The 19,429-nt window shown below is 35.3% G+C and overlaps 1 protein-coding gene across 5 annotated transcripts; it reads right to left on the minus strand.

Moving 5' to 3' along the window:
• Positions 1-2,407: 2,407 nt before the first annotated feature.
• On the minus strand, positions 2,408-7,922 carry LOC126605450 (MADS-box protein JOINTLESS-like). Of its 5 annotated transcripts, none has more exons than XM_050272855.1 (9): positions 7,741-7,922; positions 6,995-7,226; positions 5,815-5,893; positions 4,701-4,765; positions 4,523-4,622; positions 4,402-4,443; positions 3,845-3,898; positions 3,600-3,754; positions 2,408-2,631 (listed from the first exon to the last, which is right to left on the minus strand). In XM_050272855.1, exons 2-9 carry the CDS (start codon positions 7,174-7,176, stop codon positions 2,613-2,615), a joined length of 696 nt encoding a protein of 231 aa, XP_050128812.1. In that variant the 5' UTR covers positions 7,177-7,226; positions 7,741-7,922; the 3' UTR covers positions 2,408-2,612. The 5 variants fall into 5 exon arrangements, with proteins under 5 accessions (XP_050128812.1, XP_050128811.1, XP_050128810.1 ...); XM_050272854.1 differs by having other exon boundaries at positions 7,346-7,922; XM_050272853.1 differs by having other exon boundaries at positions 7,367-7,920.
• Positions 7,923-19,429: the final 11,507 nt, after the last annotated feature.

The following is a 19,429-nucleotide window of genomic DNA, read 5'->3' on the forward strand; positions in this document are numbered from 1 at the left end:
CGTGAGGTTCTTGGCCTTGACCAAAGGTGTTGATTGTTTTGTAGGTGCAATTTTGTCCAAGAAGAAGAAGGCGGAAATTTGCATCCACACATGTGAAAAAAAAATGTTTCCTCTTGTAATATGATTCAACATTTTGTATTATTAGATTGTTAATCATATCTGAACTATTAGTTGTCTATGTAATCTTTATTTGAGCTTGAATTTGTCTAAAATAATAACACAATGTGCCATATGTAGTTATCTTTTTTTTTTAACAAAAGATATTATATACCTTAAAAAAAAATCATCACTTACCTGAAGTGGTCTCATGGAGCTCATTCCTTTCAATTATAAAACAAACATCTCAAAGAAGTTGTGAATTTAAGGGCTTGTTTTGATGTGCTTTTAAAATAACTAAAATCGTTTTTAGAGAAAATGTTTTTGGGTTCCAAAAGCACTTAAAATACTTTTTGCAAAAAACACCAATTATATGCTTATTCCAGGAAGCACTTTAAGTGCTTTTCCAGGATTTACTTGCATCTTTACTAAAGATTGGTTCTAAAAATATTTTCACCAAAAGTGCTTTCAGTTATTTTAAAAGCGCATCCAAACCAGCTCTAAGTGTGTGGGAGTTACAACTTCTTATTTGAAGAGGCTGTGACTAGAAAAATAACAAGAAAATAGTGGTGTCTTAATTAAATTCAGTCATTGTGGGATGAAAAATTGAGAGAGAACCGACATAGCTTTTCGTGTCAATTCTCACAGTGCCAAATGTTGATACACAAAATCGGATCAATCTTGGACCAACGTAAATCTGACCGTAAATCACACAAACGCACACAAACACAAAGATATATCGTGGTTCATCTCAAGTTGAGGCTACATCTACACTGGTGTTGATTCGGTTTCACTATATCAATGAAGGTTACAATGTACGTGGAGGCTATAGAGACTAGGGTTTGCTCTCTTTGTTCTTCTTTGCCCTCCCTCCAAGTGAGGGTGAAGGATCTCTTTTATAGAATAAGAGTTTCCTTCGCCTCCTACATACATTATGGGCTAAGTCATGAGGTCCAAATACTAGGGCCCAATGTATGGTACAACAGAGTTCTTAGAGAGAGAAGACATACCTATTTGTTAGATGCCAATTTAAGCTGTTGTAGATTTTGCTCCACTCTGTGACTTCTTTAGAAGATATAAAGCTACTTAAGGCTACAAAGGGTAGACCTTCACACTTGCGGTCCACTCTTGGTCGAATTCTTTGATCAATCTTATAAACAAGTCTTCAATAACATAGGATTGGGAAGCAGTAAGTGTAACCCATGCATAACAGTCGAAATGTCTGTTTACAATTTCATGGGTCTAGGTCTTGGCGACTAGATTTGTCTTCCCTGATCCTCAACTGTTTGTTGTTGCTCTTCATTCATTAGCCATTCCATCAACATTTGCTTCTTGCCTCACAGCCGATGAGTTCATTTTCCCAAGGAAGATGGAAGACTACTTGGTTCCTCACCCATTTTCGAATATCATCACCAGTACTTTTTCCTTCTACAACAACAGCACCATGCCTCTGATTTCTCTCCAGAGTGGTTTGAATCGTTATTGTGATTTTCTTTAACTTGTTAGCTATTGATGCTGATACCAAATATTCTTTGGAATGCGAATGGTTTTGCGGAGCCATCTTGCAAATCAACCGCCACTTTGCTGCTCATACATATGATACGTGTGAACTCATCAATGATGTCTTCAACGTCATACGTCATGTCTCGCACACATGCAATCCACGTTTTTTCTACTTCCATATGTGCTTTCTTGCTATCAACATCATGCATGAAGGATTTCTTGATTAGCAGCTCCTGCTTGATCACGAACACCCGCTATGGATGATGCTACGTTTTCAAAAATTGCTACGACCATGCCAATCAAGAGGCCTGTTGCAACTGATGACATATAAGCTAATAAAAAATGCTCACTTAAAGTTGATTTCAGGGAGCAATCAATTGAATTTGGAAGCATGTCAGTAAAACACAATATAAGGAAGACGAGGTTGAGAAACGCATGTCTTTAGTTACGCCAACGCCCCTACGCAACAAGCGATCTTGATGGTCAAAGGCTTCAGAAGGGCACGAGAGCCGTTCCACACCCAACTTAGTCATGAAATAGGATGGTGATGTTAACACACCCTATTTTACCACAAACCATCAAACACACCCTAAAAACCTATAAAACCAAATGAAAGAGCAGCGTCAGAAGTTAAACAGAAAGTGTCTAAACACCACCGTACGAAAAATTCACCCACCAACATCCCTCAGTAACCCCATCGATTTGTTTTCACTTCACCGGTTCACCCCACCCTAAACCTAATTATCGAAAATAACAATAATATTGAAAGTTCAATGACAATTTTTTTTGTTGGGTTTACTAGTGTATCTTTTGAGTTCAAATAAGGGCAACTTTAACAATGATATATGTGAAGTTACCCCATGGATCCGTCCAAGGTTCGAATACATTACGCATTTTTTCATATAAATACAGTGGGGTTATATTAACGTGTTGAATGTTACATTCATATCTCATTCAACATTTAAAGTCAATTGTCCCAATTTGTAGAGAATACAAACCACATCTACTTTCGGTCAACCAGAGAAAGGCAGCCTGCAAAAGAAAATAACAAAAAAGTAGATTGATAAAACGGAAAAGTAAATAAATATCATTTGGGCAGCATGCTAAAACAGTTTTTTTTTTCCAAATTCAAACCTCTACGGCCATGTTTGGACGAGAGAATTGCAGGTACTAGGGCATTTAGGATAAATTACTTAGAAATGAACTGCTTGTTAAAAAGATTTAAATACAACATGATCATCAAAAACCCATGAAGGATTTAAAATTCTCGGCACTTGCAATTCCCTCATCTAGACGCGGCTTAAAAATGAACTAGGTATAAAGAACGTCAATATTCAGTATGTGTACAGTTCTAGAGAAACTACAATGTGTTTTAACTAACTTAGCTGACCACATAATGTAAGATCCACATGTGATCTCCCTAGTATTTCACACACACTATAAGTAAATAGTTTCTCAAGCATTACCCAAACTAGAATCCAACCATCAACCGTCACATTATAGTATTTACTAAATAAGGTCTGAAACCATTATCTTCTAAAAACATGATCCATCTAGCATTTTCCCCCTCATTAAAGTCAAAGTCTTCGTAGTAATTACCCATGCTTCCCAGTAGCTCAACATTTGAGTTTCACGCCATCGTTAAACCTTCTAATGACAACTAAACGGTAACAATGTGGAAAAGAAGAATAAATTTTGATTCACCATAAAAAGTGTGCATGGCTAAATTGTAAATGTGGGAGCTTACATTAATTATGTGGGAGATACTAGGCTACTACTAGGTTTTTCCAATAGCGGGTGGTAGCATTTTCCGTTGATGAACTACAAGTAGGCATGGCTAATTTAAAACCGGAAAATACTATATTTATAGCCAACAAAATACTTATGCATGCAAAGAGTAGTGCAACTTCCTAAATGCTCTAGAAATATTGCTTCCTGAAATAAATATATCCATCGAAATTAATGCAGCACATCAAACATATCAGATGATTTAAGCGCACCCCAATTTTAGAGATGTAACTGAGTTGTCATAGTCTTGAGGACCGCTGTTAGATTTACAGAGATTGGTGACAGACTCTGATGACTGACCCTCCTCCGTAATCAGGTTCTCTGAATCGACATGAACAAGCCTCCGGCCATTAGATTTCTCCACCACCTTCAACAATCATACCAAGAACTCCCATTAGCAAATTAAGCAAGAATCAAACATATACCTTGATGAAGAGTCGGCAGAGAGATCTTATACTTGCTGTCTTAATCGTTCATTCTCTTCCGTCAATTGCATCGCCTGCACATTCATCTATATCATGTCAAGAAAAACATTAGGACAAGAAAAGGCAAATAGAGGAAATATTTGGAGGACAACATTGTCTGGACCTTACTGCCGATGAACTGCTCAAGCACTGGGAATCTACTATCAAACAAATGCACTACAATCTTAGTAAACTTTTTAATGATACGTTTCAAATCCCGTTGAGTTCTCAGGCATTACATAAGAGTTAAATTCACTGTAGGACAAAAGACTAGCACAACAGAAACTATTATCCCAATTAGAATGTGAACCACACATGCAATAATTCGTATATTCATTAATTTTCAACTATTAGCTTGAGACATGGTTACCTTAACTTTTAAGAAAAAAAAATTTTGTTTAGTGATTCTCTAAAATGACATCAAAATTCGGAGTGCACGAGGTCTAGATTGAAACCTCCAATCTACCGTTTGTCAATTATCTGTTAATTTATTAGGTCAGAAGATGTAGTTTGGGGGAGTTGCATGGTCAAGAGTTAAAAGGTAACTAACATTTCTTTGAAGATCGTTGATCTCTTTCATAATCTTTTCACTCTGTTGAAAGACAACAAAAATGTCCACTTATTAGATATTAAACAATTATATAGAGGCAAACCTATAGAATAAAACAGACCTTTTTCTCTACTACGCCACCCAAGCCAGCTTCAAGGGACTTCTCCAATTGTTGCAGTTCTTCCAAACTTAGTCCTTGAATTTCTTCTCCTCTCATCTGCCTGTAGTTCAAGGAGCTTATGTCATAATTAGGGACCACAAACTAGTAATTGTTTTTAAAACCAGAGATTTACATATACCTAAGTTGATGACTTTTTGCTGCAATTTCCTTGCTCAACCTGGAGTAGTTGCTGTTCTCCACTAGCTACATCAGAATTAACAATTCTTTTAAGCAAAGGCCAAAAATCCAAAGGCTGTTGATTGTTTACTGTAAACAATACGTGAAAAGAACAAAAACCCAAAGATTTATCCATTTACAATTCAACAGTGATAAGTTTATCTTATACTAAGTCAGGATGCTAACAATAGAGAGCGAAGGACTTCAAGTAAAGAAGGCTTATTTTATGCTACACCCCCCCCCCCCTAGCATCTGATTTTAATCTGGCTTTGCTGCCTGTAACTCAAAAATCACCAGTTTACTCCCTAAAACTCAAAGTTTGCTTCACTTTGCCCCCTGGAACTCGATTTTGATCCCTTTTTGCCCCTGAAACTTGAAAGTCGTTTGTATAAAACTCAAAATTCGCTCCACATTGCCTTAGAAGTTAGATATGCTAATTTCTTATGTGGGTTTGATTTGGGTGCACCAGACTAATCAATTTCTTTTTTATTTTTTTCATCTCTTCAATTTCTTTTAAACTTAAGATTCTCTAACTGTTGAATGTTAAGCATAATGAAGATTTTTAATCAATATTGCACATGTGGCATAACCTTATTAGGTGTTTGGTCCCATGTGTTTTAAGAGGCAACCTATAAGTTTCAGGAAGAAGAATGTCCACAAGTCAAAGTGGAACGAATTGAGTTGAAGTTTGAGGGGGCATAGTGAAAAATAATTTAATAAAGAATGCGCGTTATAATGCATCTTAATAAATCTTGTATTGAGTTCATGCATGTAGTTTACTTTTTTCACCTTCAAATGCATGCATTGTCATAGAAGCTTTACTAACAGAAAATATGGATGATCCAAAAATTATATTACTCTAGGCTATGCATGCCTACACTATAACATGATTTACAAATTTAGGAGTGCAATAATATTCTAAAAGAATTCGTTCTTATACCATTAAGTTTCAAAACTTGTCATGTTGCAATGGCTTCAAGTCCACAAGATTCATGTTACCAAGTTGGCTATGTATTATTGTGTACAACTCGAGGGTACCAAACTCATCACCACGATACGATACATAAAGGACCAACCTGTAACTCAAGAGATGGTTGTTCTAGTTTGTCGAGATTCTTTGAATGCAAGTTGTGCCTTTCTAGAATTTCCTTCATACTGCAGAAGAAGAAAAAAACAATGCAGGTCACTAGCTAGGATAGCCAGAAATCTTCAAAACAATATAATTATATAAAAGATAACACATGCGAGATGGAAAAGACAATAGGAAGTTCAATATTTGGTTTAGCATTTAAATTTTTTTTTCATATTTTAGTAAACACTTGTCACACACTTTTAAACTTAAAGTTGCTATAAATATGTTTTTCCTTAAAAATCTTGCAACGCGTATTAAGAATAAGTTAAATAACTGATAATCGCTATTACATGCACATGAACTCGTATACAAAGTTTATAAACATTGAAGGTTCATTTATACTAATAAAAGAAAAACCCTATAGACAGAAATTACTCGAAAATGAATGAAGTTTAACTAGCTCTGATTGCATCTAGTCTCTTCGTTGTTGAAGGAGGTCTTGGTTCAAATTTTATTAACGAGAATTTTCAATGTTGTAAACAAACATAAAAGGTTAAAAAATGTGTCTTTGTTGTGTGATGTCACCCCGTTAGCCTCCTAATTCAACTTAATATGCAACGCCAAATATAGTGATGATTTGCCAAACTTGTATTCTTTCATCATTTTTGTATTACAAACTATGGCCTATTTGGTTCAAACACAGCCAAAAGTAAAAGGAAATAACAGATTAAGCCACAACCATACTATAAAGGATAATTAAAATCCAAGAAGAATACAACAATTTTCCTTGACGAAATCACACTACAGAAAGTGAGAGTAAAAGCACATGGAAGGAAGTCACTTGCAACTTGATGAAGCAGTCCAGTGATGATTGATCAAAACAACACTTCTCAAGTTATCAGAAACAGCAGTTCGATTAAGCCATACTTGTTTAATGCATATATGATAATTTTTTTATGAGAACCAACGCTAACAAACAACATCCACATCCAACTTGCGCTACAAAGACCTTCAATCATATTATTTGAACATCTAGTTAGTAGCTTGACTAGCTAACCTAACCTGTTTCTTACTTCTTCCCATTCAAGTGGGTCTTCTCCTTCTTCATCTTCCCATTAAAAATAATATTACAGAAAAAAGAAAAAAAAATTGTGTATGCAAGTGAGAGAGTGAGAGAGGGAGACCTAGAGCTGGCGTATTCAAAGAGCTTTCCGGTGGAAGAAAAGATGATAAGAGCAATATCGGCATCACAGAGAACGGAGAGCTCCTCAGCCTTCTTGAAAAGGCCTCTTCTCCTCTTGGAAAAGGTCACCTGCCTCGCTGTCGCGTTGTCGATCTTCTTGATCTGAATCTTCTCCCTCGCCATCTCTTAATCTTCAGTTAAATTAATTCGACCTTTTTCTTCTTCTGGTTCTCCTGAAGAAGAAAAAATAAGATAAAAAGAAGAATATTATAGCTTGTTTTGGAATGGAATATTTTGCTTTTTTGTTTAGGCTTATGTTTGAGTCAGAGAATATAATCAGCCAAAAGCTAACCAGAAAAGGCGAAGAAATTACAAGCAAAGGAAGGAAGGGCTTAATTGGAGAGGGACAGGTCCAGTGCCAGAACTGGCAGCATTTTGCCAAATTTAGCCAAAAATCTTTGGAGGATGTGGGGGGCAAAGGCAAACCCTAAAAATGAAGTGTAGGTTTACTAGATAGAGAGAGAGAGAGAGATCAAAAGAGACAAACGGACCCATCATCCATCTCCATCTCCATCTCCATCTTTAGATTCTGAACCAGATCCAGAGTTTCAAGACCAACAAGTCTCAGAGGGAACGAAATGCTTCCAACCAATTGGAGAAAAGGAAAGGATAAAGCTTAAGAGAGGTAAAGGGGTTGTTTTGTTGATTAGGTGAAAGTGGATTTGTTGACGCCTACAAGGTTCTTACCAGTGTGAGTAAATCTTGGGGAGATGTTTTGGTTTTGCTGCTGTATTTGGATGGGTGGATAGAGTTCAGAGCGGTTAAAACTGAAAAGAGACCAATGAGAACATTGAGAAGTGGAGAGGGAGAGAGAGAGAAAGAGTGAGCGAATGAGAGGGAATGCATGCGGAAGTGTGGAAACAGAAGATGCTTTTTATGGGGAAGCAAATGTCTATTTCTCTCGTTTCCACGTCTTTACCGTTTAGTTGCTGTTGGCGTGAAACTCAAATGTTGAGCTGCAGGAAGCATTTGAGATAAGGAGGGGGAAATGCTATCAACACTCTCTTTTACCTAATTTTTTTTTTAAAAAGAAAATTAGCGAAAAGTTTAAAAATAAATTTTTTTTAATAAAAAATTATTTTAAAAAGTATAATAAATAGTATGAGGCAAAGGTATAAATGTGATTTTTCGTTAAAAGTGAACAGTACCATAAGTATTTTGTTAAAACTCCCTTTTTAAAATCACATAATTTGGCGATTGATTATTAAATTCTATTTTGAATGATGGTAGAGAAATTATTTATTTAACTTATATTTTGTAGACCACAAGGTATTGATGATTAGATTTCACGTCATGCAATTTACAAAATATAATATAAAAAAATTTATCTACAGCATCACCCTAATGAGAAAATTCGAGTAGGGCTTAACCTGCTAGTGAACTGTGTTGAGTAGCACTACCAACCACTCAAAGCTTGTCATATGTTAAGTTTTGAGAATAATATGTTACCACATAATTGTATTTAAAGTTATCATAACTAGATTAGCGTACACCTTTAGACTCATCTCATAGGCTCATGGACCATGTTTTCTCTTTCCTTGCAATTCTAGCAAAAAAAAATCTCAACTCATAAACTATGTGTGATCAATTATGTTACTAAATGAGATCAAAACAGAAAAATATAAAGTAATATGAAACTTTCGTCTTTGATTGCATTGTGCCTTTGTTGTACAAAGATGTCTCATTCATCTTCCTAAAGATTTTGCCTTCAACGTTCATCATCTTCCCATTTTCTGTACAAAACTCATTATTGAAAATGAAAAATTAAACTCGTGTACCAGGAACAAACCCATTTCAATGGGAAAATAAGTAGACTTTTTGTCTGATTCCATACGGCTACCGATTCCTAAATTGTTGGATTTCTACGTTATTTGATTCTTTATGTTCTCCGTTACTATTAAGTAAACGCAACTTGAAAATCTTGCGTTTTCACATTTGGAAAATATCAGGTAAAAAAAACAGAATCTTTTATTTATGGGATACTTTAGATGTGGTTCATAATCCTTAACATTCTTTGACTAAAACCTTAATGGTATTTAAAGTTTGATCAAAATCCCTTGACTTTGTACATCTCATTATATTACAATTAATATTTATATTTTTATAATTTTGACATTAATTGTTTGATATTTTATGAGATTTATAATCCTATAAATTTAAAATTTCTCATTATAATACTATTAGAAACGGTTACAATAAAAAAATTCAAACATTTTGATTGAATAAATGGATAAAAACTATGTAAAAATAAGAAATAATAAATGGCAAAAGAATGTATCCATAGTGTTAAAAAAATTGGTAAATTTCACATATAACAAAGTGGTACATTAATAAAGAAGAATTAGTACATTATAAATAAATTAGGATACATATAAAAAGATTAAAAAATTATGAGTACAAATGAATTTTTTTTTTAAATATAGATGCTAAAATAAATTAATACATGGGTACAAAATAAAACTAAAAAGAAAATACTACAAATTTGAAAAATTGTTGCAAATTAAAAGTGGATACAAACTAAAAATATAAATATATGATACAAAGTTTAGGCATAAAACATAAATATATCATATGTAATTTTTCTATCATTGATTAAATATACAATGTCACGCGATGGTATACATATAAGTACAAACACAAATAAAATTTTAAAAAATATGGGCACAAAAAGAAATTAATATATGGGTACACATTAAAAATGAAAAAAAAAATGATACAAATTAAAAATAGGTACAAACTAAAAATAAAAATATATGATAAAAATTTTAATCATAAATATAAATATACTAATTATAATATTTTTAACACTAATATATTTAAAAATAAAAATATTTTATTATTCATATAATTAATTATATTATTAATACTCAAGTACCTTGATTAAAAATTAAAAATAAATAAAATTAATGAAGTAGCAAAAAGAATAATGTGAACATAATACCTTCTTTATTTATCTTTAGTTGGGTCGTTGTAGTTTGTGCGTGATTGACAACGAACGCACTGGTACAGGGTTTTACTTACAGGCTTACTGCTCAGAGCAGTGCCCATACTGGTGTGACTTGTACCTGTATGCCGCACCCTAAGCCTTCGGTATTAGTAGCTTTTTACGGAGTTATCAGTGATCGATGTTGACTGGTCTTCCCCCATACCTGGCCAAGCACGTCCCTCCCTCAATCATGCACTAACTTCTCTTTGAGATTCGATTTCTCTTTTTATTTTTATAACTAATCTTTCTTACTATTTCTTGGGTGCCTCGAATCTCATTTACTGCAGTTGCTATCTGATGAATGTGTGTGCTGTACTACTGTTGTTCACTGTAGAATCAAAATAATGCCGTAAAACGAAATTGTACTTTCAAAACAACCCAATGCGTGAAGGGTTGGCCAACGAATCTCAAATTTGGGCCTAATGCGAGCAAAGGCTTACTAGGAGTTTGCTGTTGAATGATGTATTAATAGGGAGCACTCCCAGCCATATGTGTAGAGATGTAGCCAAGTTGTGTAATCTAGTGGATGGAGTTGTACTTATGACTTGACAGTATTGAGGATAATCCTTGTAGATATTATTAAACTCTTCTGATTAATAATATTAATAATCCTTGTGTCAACCTACTTCATCAAGATTAATTATTAATGCAAAGGATTATCTTGAAAAATCATTAATAGGATGTAATTAGGCTTCTTGTGTAATAGAACTTATCGTCAATGAGGAAAGCTTAAAGGCATGAACTAGTTATGAATTCAGTCTTTAATTTGCCTTATATCATTGCCATGAGTAGAGGACATATGCCTTACACAATTGTTGTGTTGCACCTCAAGGTGTAGAAATTCTAATTTGAGTGGGCCAGCCAAAAGTTAATTTATTGACTATATAAGATTATGAGCTCTAACTTATAATAGTCTTCAAGAGATGGAGTCCAATTGCATTTTGATTTAATTTACTCTACTTTAAATAACCTAGAGTAATTATTTTCCAAACAAGAAAGAGAGAAAATTAGAGGAAATTGTTCCCCCATCCCCAATTTTCTTCTTTGCTTGCTGCGTGAAAAGTTGTTTTTCATCTTTGTCGTTATGTGTAGCGACTCCAAGGTAAGAAAAAGAAAAAAAAATTCTACAATTGTGGCTCGACTGGAGCTACAGGAGGAGTCAACGACGCGGCTAAGAGGAGTATCGGATCGGCTAGAAGTTGGGGATCAGGTAAATGCGACATGGAGTCGTGGTGCAGGAGGGCTGGCGCGGACTGGGTAGCTGAATGAGGGATAGGCGGGCTAGACTCACCTGAGCTGGGTTTATGAGGCCTCTCTAGAGTCATTAGGTTGTAGCCCACTAAGGTTGCAAATGCAGCTGTTGTTGCTGTTACTTGAGTTGAGGCCTAGCACATGGGGGTGTTGAGCTGCAATATGGTGCCCAATCTTTCTTCCTCTTTGTTTTTTTTCAAACAATTTTTTAAATATTTTTCGGTATTTAGTGCACAGTTGTTTCAGAATGTCTTCTCCCGAGAGTAAGTGTGATGAATATCCCCTACCCAAGTATCGTCTTGGTGGTCTTTTGGGAAAGTATGATACTTAGAGCTGCTTATGTGAAGATTAACTTCGATGATTTGTTCCGGGACTTCCTTAAAGAATTTAAGCATGCAATTTCGTCCAATGCTCATGTGAAGCAGGTGGAGGATAGATGTAGTCAAGAGTCGTGTGTTGAGGCTGCTTTTACATGAAAGAGAGCTATCACGTTCCATCCCTACTACTTCATGTTGGGATTCAATTTTCCTATGTCACGCTTCTACCAAAAGGTGATCTACTCCGTGAAGTGTGCTCATGTGCAGTGTTCTCCCAATACAATTTGTGCGATGGTGGGATTTTCCAACCTTGTTCTTTCATATGGAATTGCCTATCCATAAATTCTGGTACTTCTTCAAAATTGGCCACAAGGATGGCATAAGGCAGTTGTGGTTTGTGCCATAAGTGATGCGAAAATTAACTTAACACACAAATTTAACCCTCTTTTGACAATTGTAGTATAAGTATAAGTAGGGATCGTTCTGGACCGGGGATTAGGAGGGCTTGCTAATAACCTATAAACTGACTCAAAAACATAAAATTAAACTTAAAAACACTTAACAAGACTCACAAGACTCAAAGCAAACTTAAAATACTCAAAACAGCTTAAAACAACCAAATAAACTTAAACTAGACACTAGGAATGACTTTGGACGAAAATTGACTTTTACTTGAATCAAAACATTTAAAAACACAAATTAAAACAGATTCTAACTAATTAGACACACTAAAGTAAAGGGGGAGTGAGTTTTGGACGAAGTTGAAACAAACAAACAAGTATGAAAAACTAGACAGATTGTAAAACAAATTTGAGAAATAAGATGATGGATGAGATAGCTAGAGGCTTTTTTTCCACACATGATATGTATGCAAACAACTCGATTTTCAGTTACTACTCCATTGAACTATGAATGACAATGCTCCAAATTAACCGTGACATCACTAATTAACTCTCAGATTTTCCTTCTTTTATTGGATTGGATGACATCATTCGACAACCCAAAACATTCTTCAAAAGTTCCCTACATGACATCATAATAGAAATACAATCAAAGATCATTACGTTTAATGAAAATCATAAGCATTGACAAAGCACTTGCAACTATGACATCATGTCACTCATACTAGGAATTGAACTTAATGCGATCGTTTATAAGCGACCTTCACTACATGTGAATATAAGTTTGTAACGATTATGTGAAACTTCCTTACGTTCTAGCAACGGCTTTATGCATGCCAATTAAGTGTCGACCCTTAATTAACAAATACAAATAAGTTATCAATCAAATAGTTAAGCCAATTGCATTCACGATTCAAGAGTTCATAACTGGAATTTATCAAATTATATTGCACACATAATCATGGCTTTGAAATCACCCCTAGCCAAGAGGGGTTTAGCCACTCATATTTACAACAAAACGAAAGGAAATGAATTTAAACATTAGAAATAAAAGAAAGAAAACACCTAAACGCTCCTACGATCCAAGTTGGACAGCAAGCACGTCCAAACACTTTCCTTCCCTTCCTTTGCTACGGCACAAGGTGTTGGTGAGTGTTTGAAGGTTTGTTTGTATGGAGGAATGGATGTGAAGATGAATGGATGTGTTTGGATGAAGGTTGTGTTGAAATGGGAGTGAATGATCTAACCAAGTATGAACTCATTTATGTTACACACACTTCCTTTTATAGAGGAAGTGCATGGCAATAGAGGGGAACATGTAGTGGTGTAGCAATTGAGTACAATGATGCATAAAATATGAAATGATGAAGGGAACAAGGAATGGTGTAGCAATTGAGTGCAATAAGTGGTGTTTGAAATGATTCAAAGGTGAAAGTGAAGTGATGATGCAAAGCATGGGGGTAAAATGGAGTGGTGTTGCAGCTAGGGAACATGAATGATTGTGCACATGGTAGAGAAAGGAAAGGGAGGTGGAATGATGCAACAAATGAGTCAATGGAGGGAACATGGATGATGATGCACGGCATAGGAATCCAAAGGGAGTGCAATGGTGGTGCACGGCAATGATGGAAAAGTGAATGGTGGAGTGACACCCCTTTGTGGCTGAGCTCTTTGTCCTTTTTACATTAATTCTTCTTTCTCTTTAACACATTCCTAGCCTCTTTAGTTTTCAATTTCGTCCATCCACCTTGATCCATGCATGTGCTATTCATTATAAGCCCAAAACTGCTCCAAAATGCACCAAAATGCATCTTATTGCTTTATAAGGCTTATGGACCTACAAACACACGAAAATAACTTAAAATACATAATTAACTAAGAAATAACAACATAAATGCATGAGAACAAGCTAACTCAGTCTCATAAATATGCTTCTATCAATAAGCTCTTTGATTCTTCAAGCAAGAGTGACCATAAATGGACCAATGAGACTCTGGAGGTCAGTGGTGAATGAAAGGTCCAACTTTTTAGCTGAGTTACGTGTCCCAATGAAGTTTATTGAAGATAAGCAAATTGTATGTGCATTTCATATCTCTATTTGTGTTGTATTCTAACTAGTTTGATTGTCTAGCCAGTTTACGGCGCTGACTTCCAGTTGTCTAGGCACACAGATTAAGACAACCTACATGGGCTTTCTGACACCTTTATGATAGTAGTCAGTTTCTGGCCATTGATCTGGCTAGATCTCTTCTGCAATCGACAAATGTCCTTGTGAAAAGTTGGCTGATGGAAATTTTGATTTTCTTGGGTATATTTGTTCCTTAGGGTTTTAGATTGTTCCTTTTAGAACTTAGTTTTAGAGAGAAAGTTTCTTTAAAGGCTTGAAGCTTGCATCTTCTCCATTCATGAACTCTAACTGCCAAACCTTCCTCATGTATTAAACACCCAATCATTGTCTATTAGGGTTGCATTGTTTTTAAGGTTTTGCATTTATGTCTTGGTCTGGTTTTAAGTTTTAAATTTGTTTTTAGACCAAGTTTTTTTATTCAAGTTAGATTCTTCCTTCAACAGTTTGACTGGAGAATTTGACTGGTCATTTAAATCTAGATTTCATGTGCATATCATAAAATCATATCATATCATTGATCGTGTTGATCTCGGTGCCACAAGGTGATGAGCTTAGGAAAAGCTGCCACTTCGTGAAGACCGAATGAGTCCATCCTGTGTAAGGCAATGTTGCACAAAGGTAAAGTTGCTTTGTAGATAAGGATCTAGGAATTAAGCTTGTGTAATCTTTGTATGAGCCTTTATTTACATTAATGGATTGGACTCAGTGGAGAGTCCTCAGTTTTTTAACCCAAATGTGGGTTTTTCCGGCCAAAAATATCTTGTTTTCAAGTTACGTTTATTGAGTTCAAGTTATGCTTATTGTGTCACACATCCCACACACACGTACATGGTACATATATATGTTGAACATCTAAATGGTATGTATTTACTGTTATGCTCACTTGACACATTGATAACGTGCAACAAACTACATCCTTGCTGATTATGATAGTTTTTGGAAACTGGTATTTGAATCTTAGATTTATTGACTAACAAATCTATCTTAGTGGACTAACGAGCTTGACTAGTCAATCCAGTGGATTATAATTTTTATAAACAAGTTATTCCACCTGGTACCAATTTCAATTGGTATCAAAGCCTTACTTTAGATATACATAGAGTGATCTATGTGATTTAATGGTATTGGGTGGAATCTCACCATGGATCGTGATCATGTCGATAGTTCATGCAATACACTTCCATTCTTTGATGGTACAAATTATGCTGCTTGAAACGAGAAGTTTTAGATATTCCTTGACGCTTAAGATCTTATAGTTGTTGATTATCTCACTCTTGATTGGAAGGCTCCATCGAGGCTAGTCAATGGAGAGTCTGTGATTAAGCCAAAAGGTGAATAAACTTAAGGAGAAATTGCTTCAACCGTGGCTGACAAAAAAGCAAAAAATGCTATCGTTTTTGCCATTTCGTCTAATCAGTTTGCTCATGTTTGAAATTGCACAACGACTAAGCAAGCTTAGGACAAACTCCAAATTCTTCATGAGGGTGATAAATAATGAGAGATTTAAAGCTCCAAATGACCCTTTCAAAATTCGAAGATTTAAGAATGCTCGAGTTTGAGATTTTCTTTCAGGAAATTGAAACGTTAACAAATGAAGCCTTGGGTTTGGGGAAGCCTATTGATGAAACAACTGTGGTTCAAAATATTTTGAGATGCTTGCCCAGAGATTCATGCCAAGAAGGCTGCCATTCAAGAATTTAAGGACCTAAATGAGATCAAGCTTGAAAAATTGGTTGGGAAACTCATTACCTATGAGATGGAGCTTGACATGGATGAAAGTGACTCTAAGAAGAGAAAAGAAGTAGCCCTTCAAGGTGTTGAAAACTATGAGGTTGTTGGTGATGTGTGTAGAATATCTCAGAAGATGATCTTGCCTTATTTGTAAAACAATTCAGAAAGATTCTCATAAACAGAAGAAAGGATTCAAAATGGTTTAGTGAGTTAACAAATAATCAGGAGAAACAATCTTCTCGAGTGAAGAATAAAGGGTTCACTAGAAAAAGTGATAAAGGTTTATTAAAGGTAACTGGTCCGTGCTTTGCATGTGGTGGAAGTGGACACCATGTTGCTGATTGTGCTAACACCAAACTTCTTGGTCAAAAGCACGAAAAGGAAATGATGGTTGCTTGAAATGATAATAATGAACAAGGTTCCATGCATTCTGATGAGTCATCAGATAATGAAGAAAATGTTATTACTTTTGTTGCTCCAATTGAGGAAGTGTTTCTGAGTGATGATGATTTTGTTCTAAATGGCAATGAGGAGATGTCTTATGATGAATTGTGCATCAAGTATAATTCTTTCTTTTATGAGACTTGTACTACAAAAGTGGAGAAGATTGAGCTAACTAAGAAGGTTACTGAGTTACAGAAATAAAACAAGCCTCTTCGTATAGTCAGCATTGAACTAGATAAAATAAAATCATTTATCTTGAGGCTCATGTTGAGGAGCTAAATGGGAAGACTTATAATGCAATGACAAAGTTGAAAATGATGGTGTTATTACTACTCTTGAAGCTCAGGTTCAAAACTTGCTAGAATCTCAAGATAACTTGATGAATCAAATTCATGCATTGAAGGAAAATAATGTGATGTATCATGAGGCCAATAGGAAACAACTACTTGAACTGAATGAGGCAAATGACAAGGTTATTCGTCTCAGTATTAGGGCTGAAAAAATTGACAAGATGCTGAGTATTGGGAAACAACTAGGTGACAAAAGTGGTCTTGGTTATGTAGAAAGTGGCTTAAGTTCTATCCCCACCAAAACAAAATTTGTCAAAGAATCTAGACTTTATCTCAGAATGTCAAACTAGGTCTAAAGACAAGATCTATTCTTACGTGTCATCATCGTGGTAAAGTTGGGCACATTCGTCCAAAATATAGAAAATTGTACTCTGGAAAGATCAATTTGCTAAAGGATAAGGTGGATCGTCTGGTCATTGAAGTCAACAGAATTGCTTAGCTCGTTCATTCATCTTCATCTTGTAATTTTAAGCAAAGTTCGAAGGAGGTACAAAATGACTTAAATAGGTGCTTTGTTGTTTTAAATGCTTTATTTGATACTAAACTAAATATATGGTATCTTGACAATAGGTGTTTTCGTCACATAACTAGAGATAAGGAGGCTTTCTCATCTCTTGCCCCTTTTATTGGCGGTGGAGTTGTGTTTAGTGGTGGAGATAAGTTTCAGATCATAGGGAAATGTGATGTCAAAATCCCTGGATTGCCTAAGCTTGAAAATGTTAGCTATGTTGATGGGTTGAAGTCAAATCTCATTAGCATTAGCCAGTTGTGTGATGATGTGATTGATGAAGTGTGCTTCTAAAAAAGAGGGTGTTGGATTGTAGATAAACACGAAAAGAACTTGCTTGTTCTCTCGAGATCTGGAGATAATTGCTAGATTCTTGATGTTTCTAAAGTTGCTGAATACTCCAAGTGGCACAAAGTCATTGATGATGCTAGTATTCTATGGCATAAAAAACTTGGGCCTATGAACTTCAAAGACCTTAAGAAGTTGTCCAAACATGAGGTTGTGAGAAGGTTGCCACATCTTTCTGTTTCTAACTCATATGTTTACAGATCATGTCAATTGGGAAAGCAATCTAGAATGGCACATAAGAAAGTGACTGACATCAGAACAACTAAGCTTCTTCAATTAATTCATATGGATCTTGTTGGACCAATTCGGTAAGAAGTAAGTCTTGTTAATTGTGGATGACTACTCTAGATTCACATGGGTATGCTTTTTAAGGGGAAAATTTGATACCTTTCAATAGTTTCTCACTGTGTACAAAGTAATGTTGAATGAATCTCTTTCTAGCCATCTTGCTCTAGTTAAAATCAGAACTGATCATGGAATCGAATTTGAGAATGCTCACTTTGATTATTTCTATTTAACCAATGGCATCAAGCATAAGTTTTATGCTCCAATCACCCCTCAACAAAATGGTGTAATGGAAAGGAAAAATTGTGTTTTGATTGAGATAACTAGGTGCTACTTAACAACAAAACACTTTTGGGCCGAGGCAATGAACACTGTCTGCTACATCTCAAATCGTGTGGTCCTTAGACCTGGCACTAATATGACTTCTTATGAACTCTAGAGGGGTAAGAAGCCAATGGTAAAGTATTTCAAAGTCTTTGGGAGTGTGTGTTATATTCTACATGATCGAGAACATCTTGCAAAGTTTGATACTAAGAGTGATGAAAGAATCTTCTTGGGGTACTCCAACATAAGTCGGGCCTATAGAGTTTATAATATGAGGACAAAGACCATCATGGAGTCCATAAATGTTAAGATTGATGACACTGATGTCCCTCCCTTTTTGGCAACTGAAAATGATAATGTGTTATTTCCCTCTTCTAAGGATAATGGTAATGGCTTTGGTGAGTCAAGTGTGGTGTCGTAAAGTGACAATGAGAGTGAATCAAGCACTAATCAAAACTCTCATGTCCTATTCAAGGACAAACCAAAGTGGGATAGAGGTCATCGTGATGATGAAATTGTGGGTTCGATTAACAAAGACATTAGAACTTGAAGACAAATAGCTGATGAAGTTACAAATGTTTGCTATGTCTCCCAGATTGAGCCTAAGAATATCAAAAATGCTTTAACTGATAATGAATGGATTTTAGCCATGCGGGAAGAGCTGAATCAGTTTGAGAAGATTGAAGTTTGGTCCCTTGTTGATTGTCCATCGAACACTAATGTTATTGGGACAAAATGGATTTACAAGAACAAGTCTGATGAGTCAGGGAATGTAATCAGAAATAAGGACAGGCTTGTTGCTCAAGGATACTCTCAACTTGAAGGTGTTGATTTTGATGAAACCTTTACTTATGTTACTCGTCTTGAATCAATCAGACTTCTATGTGCTATTGCATGCCATTTAAAGTTAAAAAAAATTCAAATGGATGTCAAACCCGCATTCCTTAATGGATATCTTACTGAGGAGGTCCACGTGGAACAACCAAAGGGCTTTAAGGATCCTTACATGATAGGTTGTCGTATCATCTTCTTTCTCATGGTTATACTCGTGGTTCTGTTGATAGAACCTTGTTTGTTAAGAAGGTTAAATCTCATGTTGTGGTTGCTCAAGTATTTGTAGATGACATAGTTGTTTGATTTATTTCTAATTCTCCTGTGAAACAATTTATCGATATGATGTCAAGTGAATTTGAGATAAGTTTGGTTGGTGAATTAAACTATTTCCATGGACTTCAAGTGAAACAAGAAAATGATGACATCTTCATCTCTCAAACAAAGTATGCCAAGAACTTGGTGAAGAAGT

Source organism: Malus sylvestris, chromosome 15 (genome assembly GCF_916048215.2).
Source record: "Malus sylvestris chromosome 15, drMalSylv7.2, whole genome shotgun sequence".
Lineage (NCBI taxonomy): Eukaryota > Viridiplantae > Streptophyta > Magnoliopsida > Rosales > Rosaceae > Malus > Malus sylvestris.

Coding starts and splice junctions, on each gene's coding strand:
- LOC126605450 (XM_050272855.1), bottom strand. CDS start 7,176: ATGGCGAGGGAGAAGATTCAGATCAAGAAGATCGACAACGCGACAGCG. Junction 4,766..5,814: donor AACCATCTCTTGAGTTACAG/GTTGGTCCTTTA, acceptor ATTCTGATGTAG/CTAGTGGAGAACAGCAACTA. Junction 3,755..3,844: donor ATGAACGATTAAGACAGCAA/GTATAAGATCTC, acceptor TGATTGTTGAAG/GTGGTGGAGAAATCTAATGG.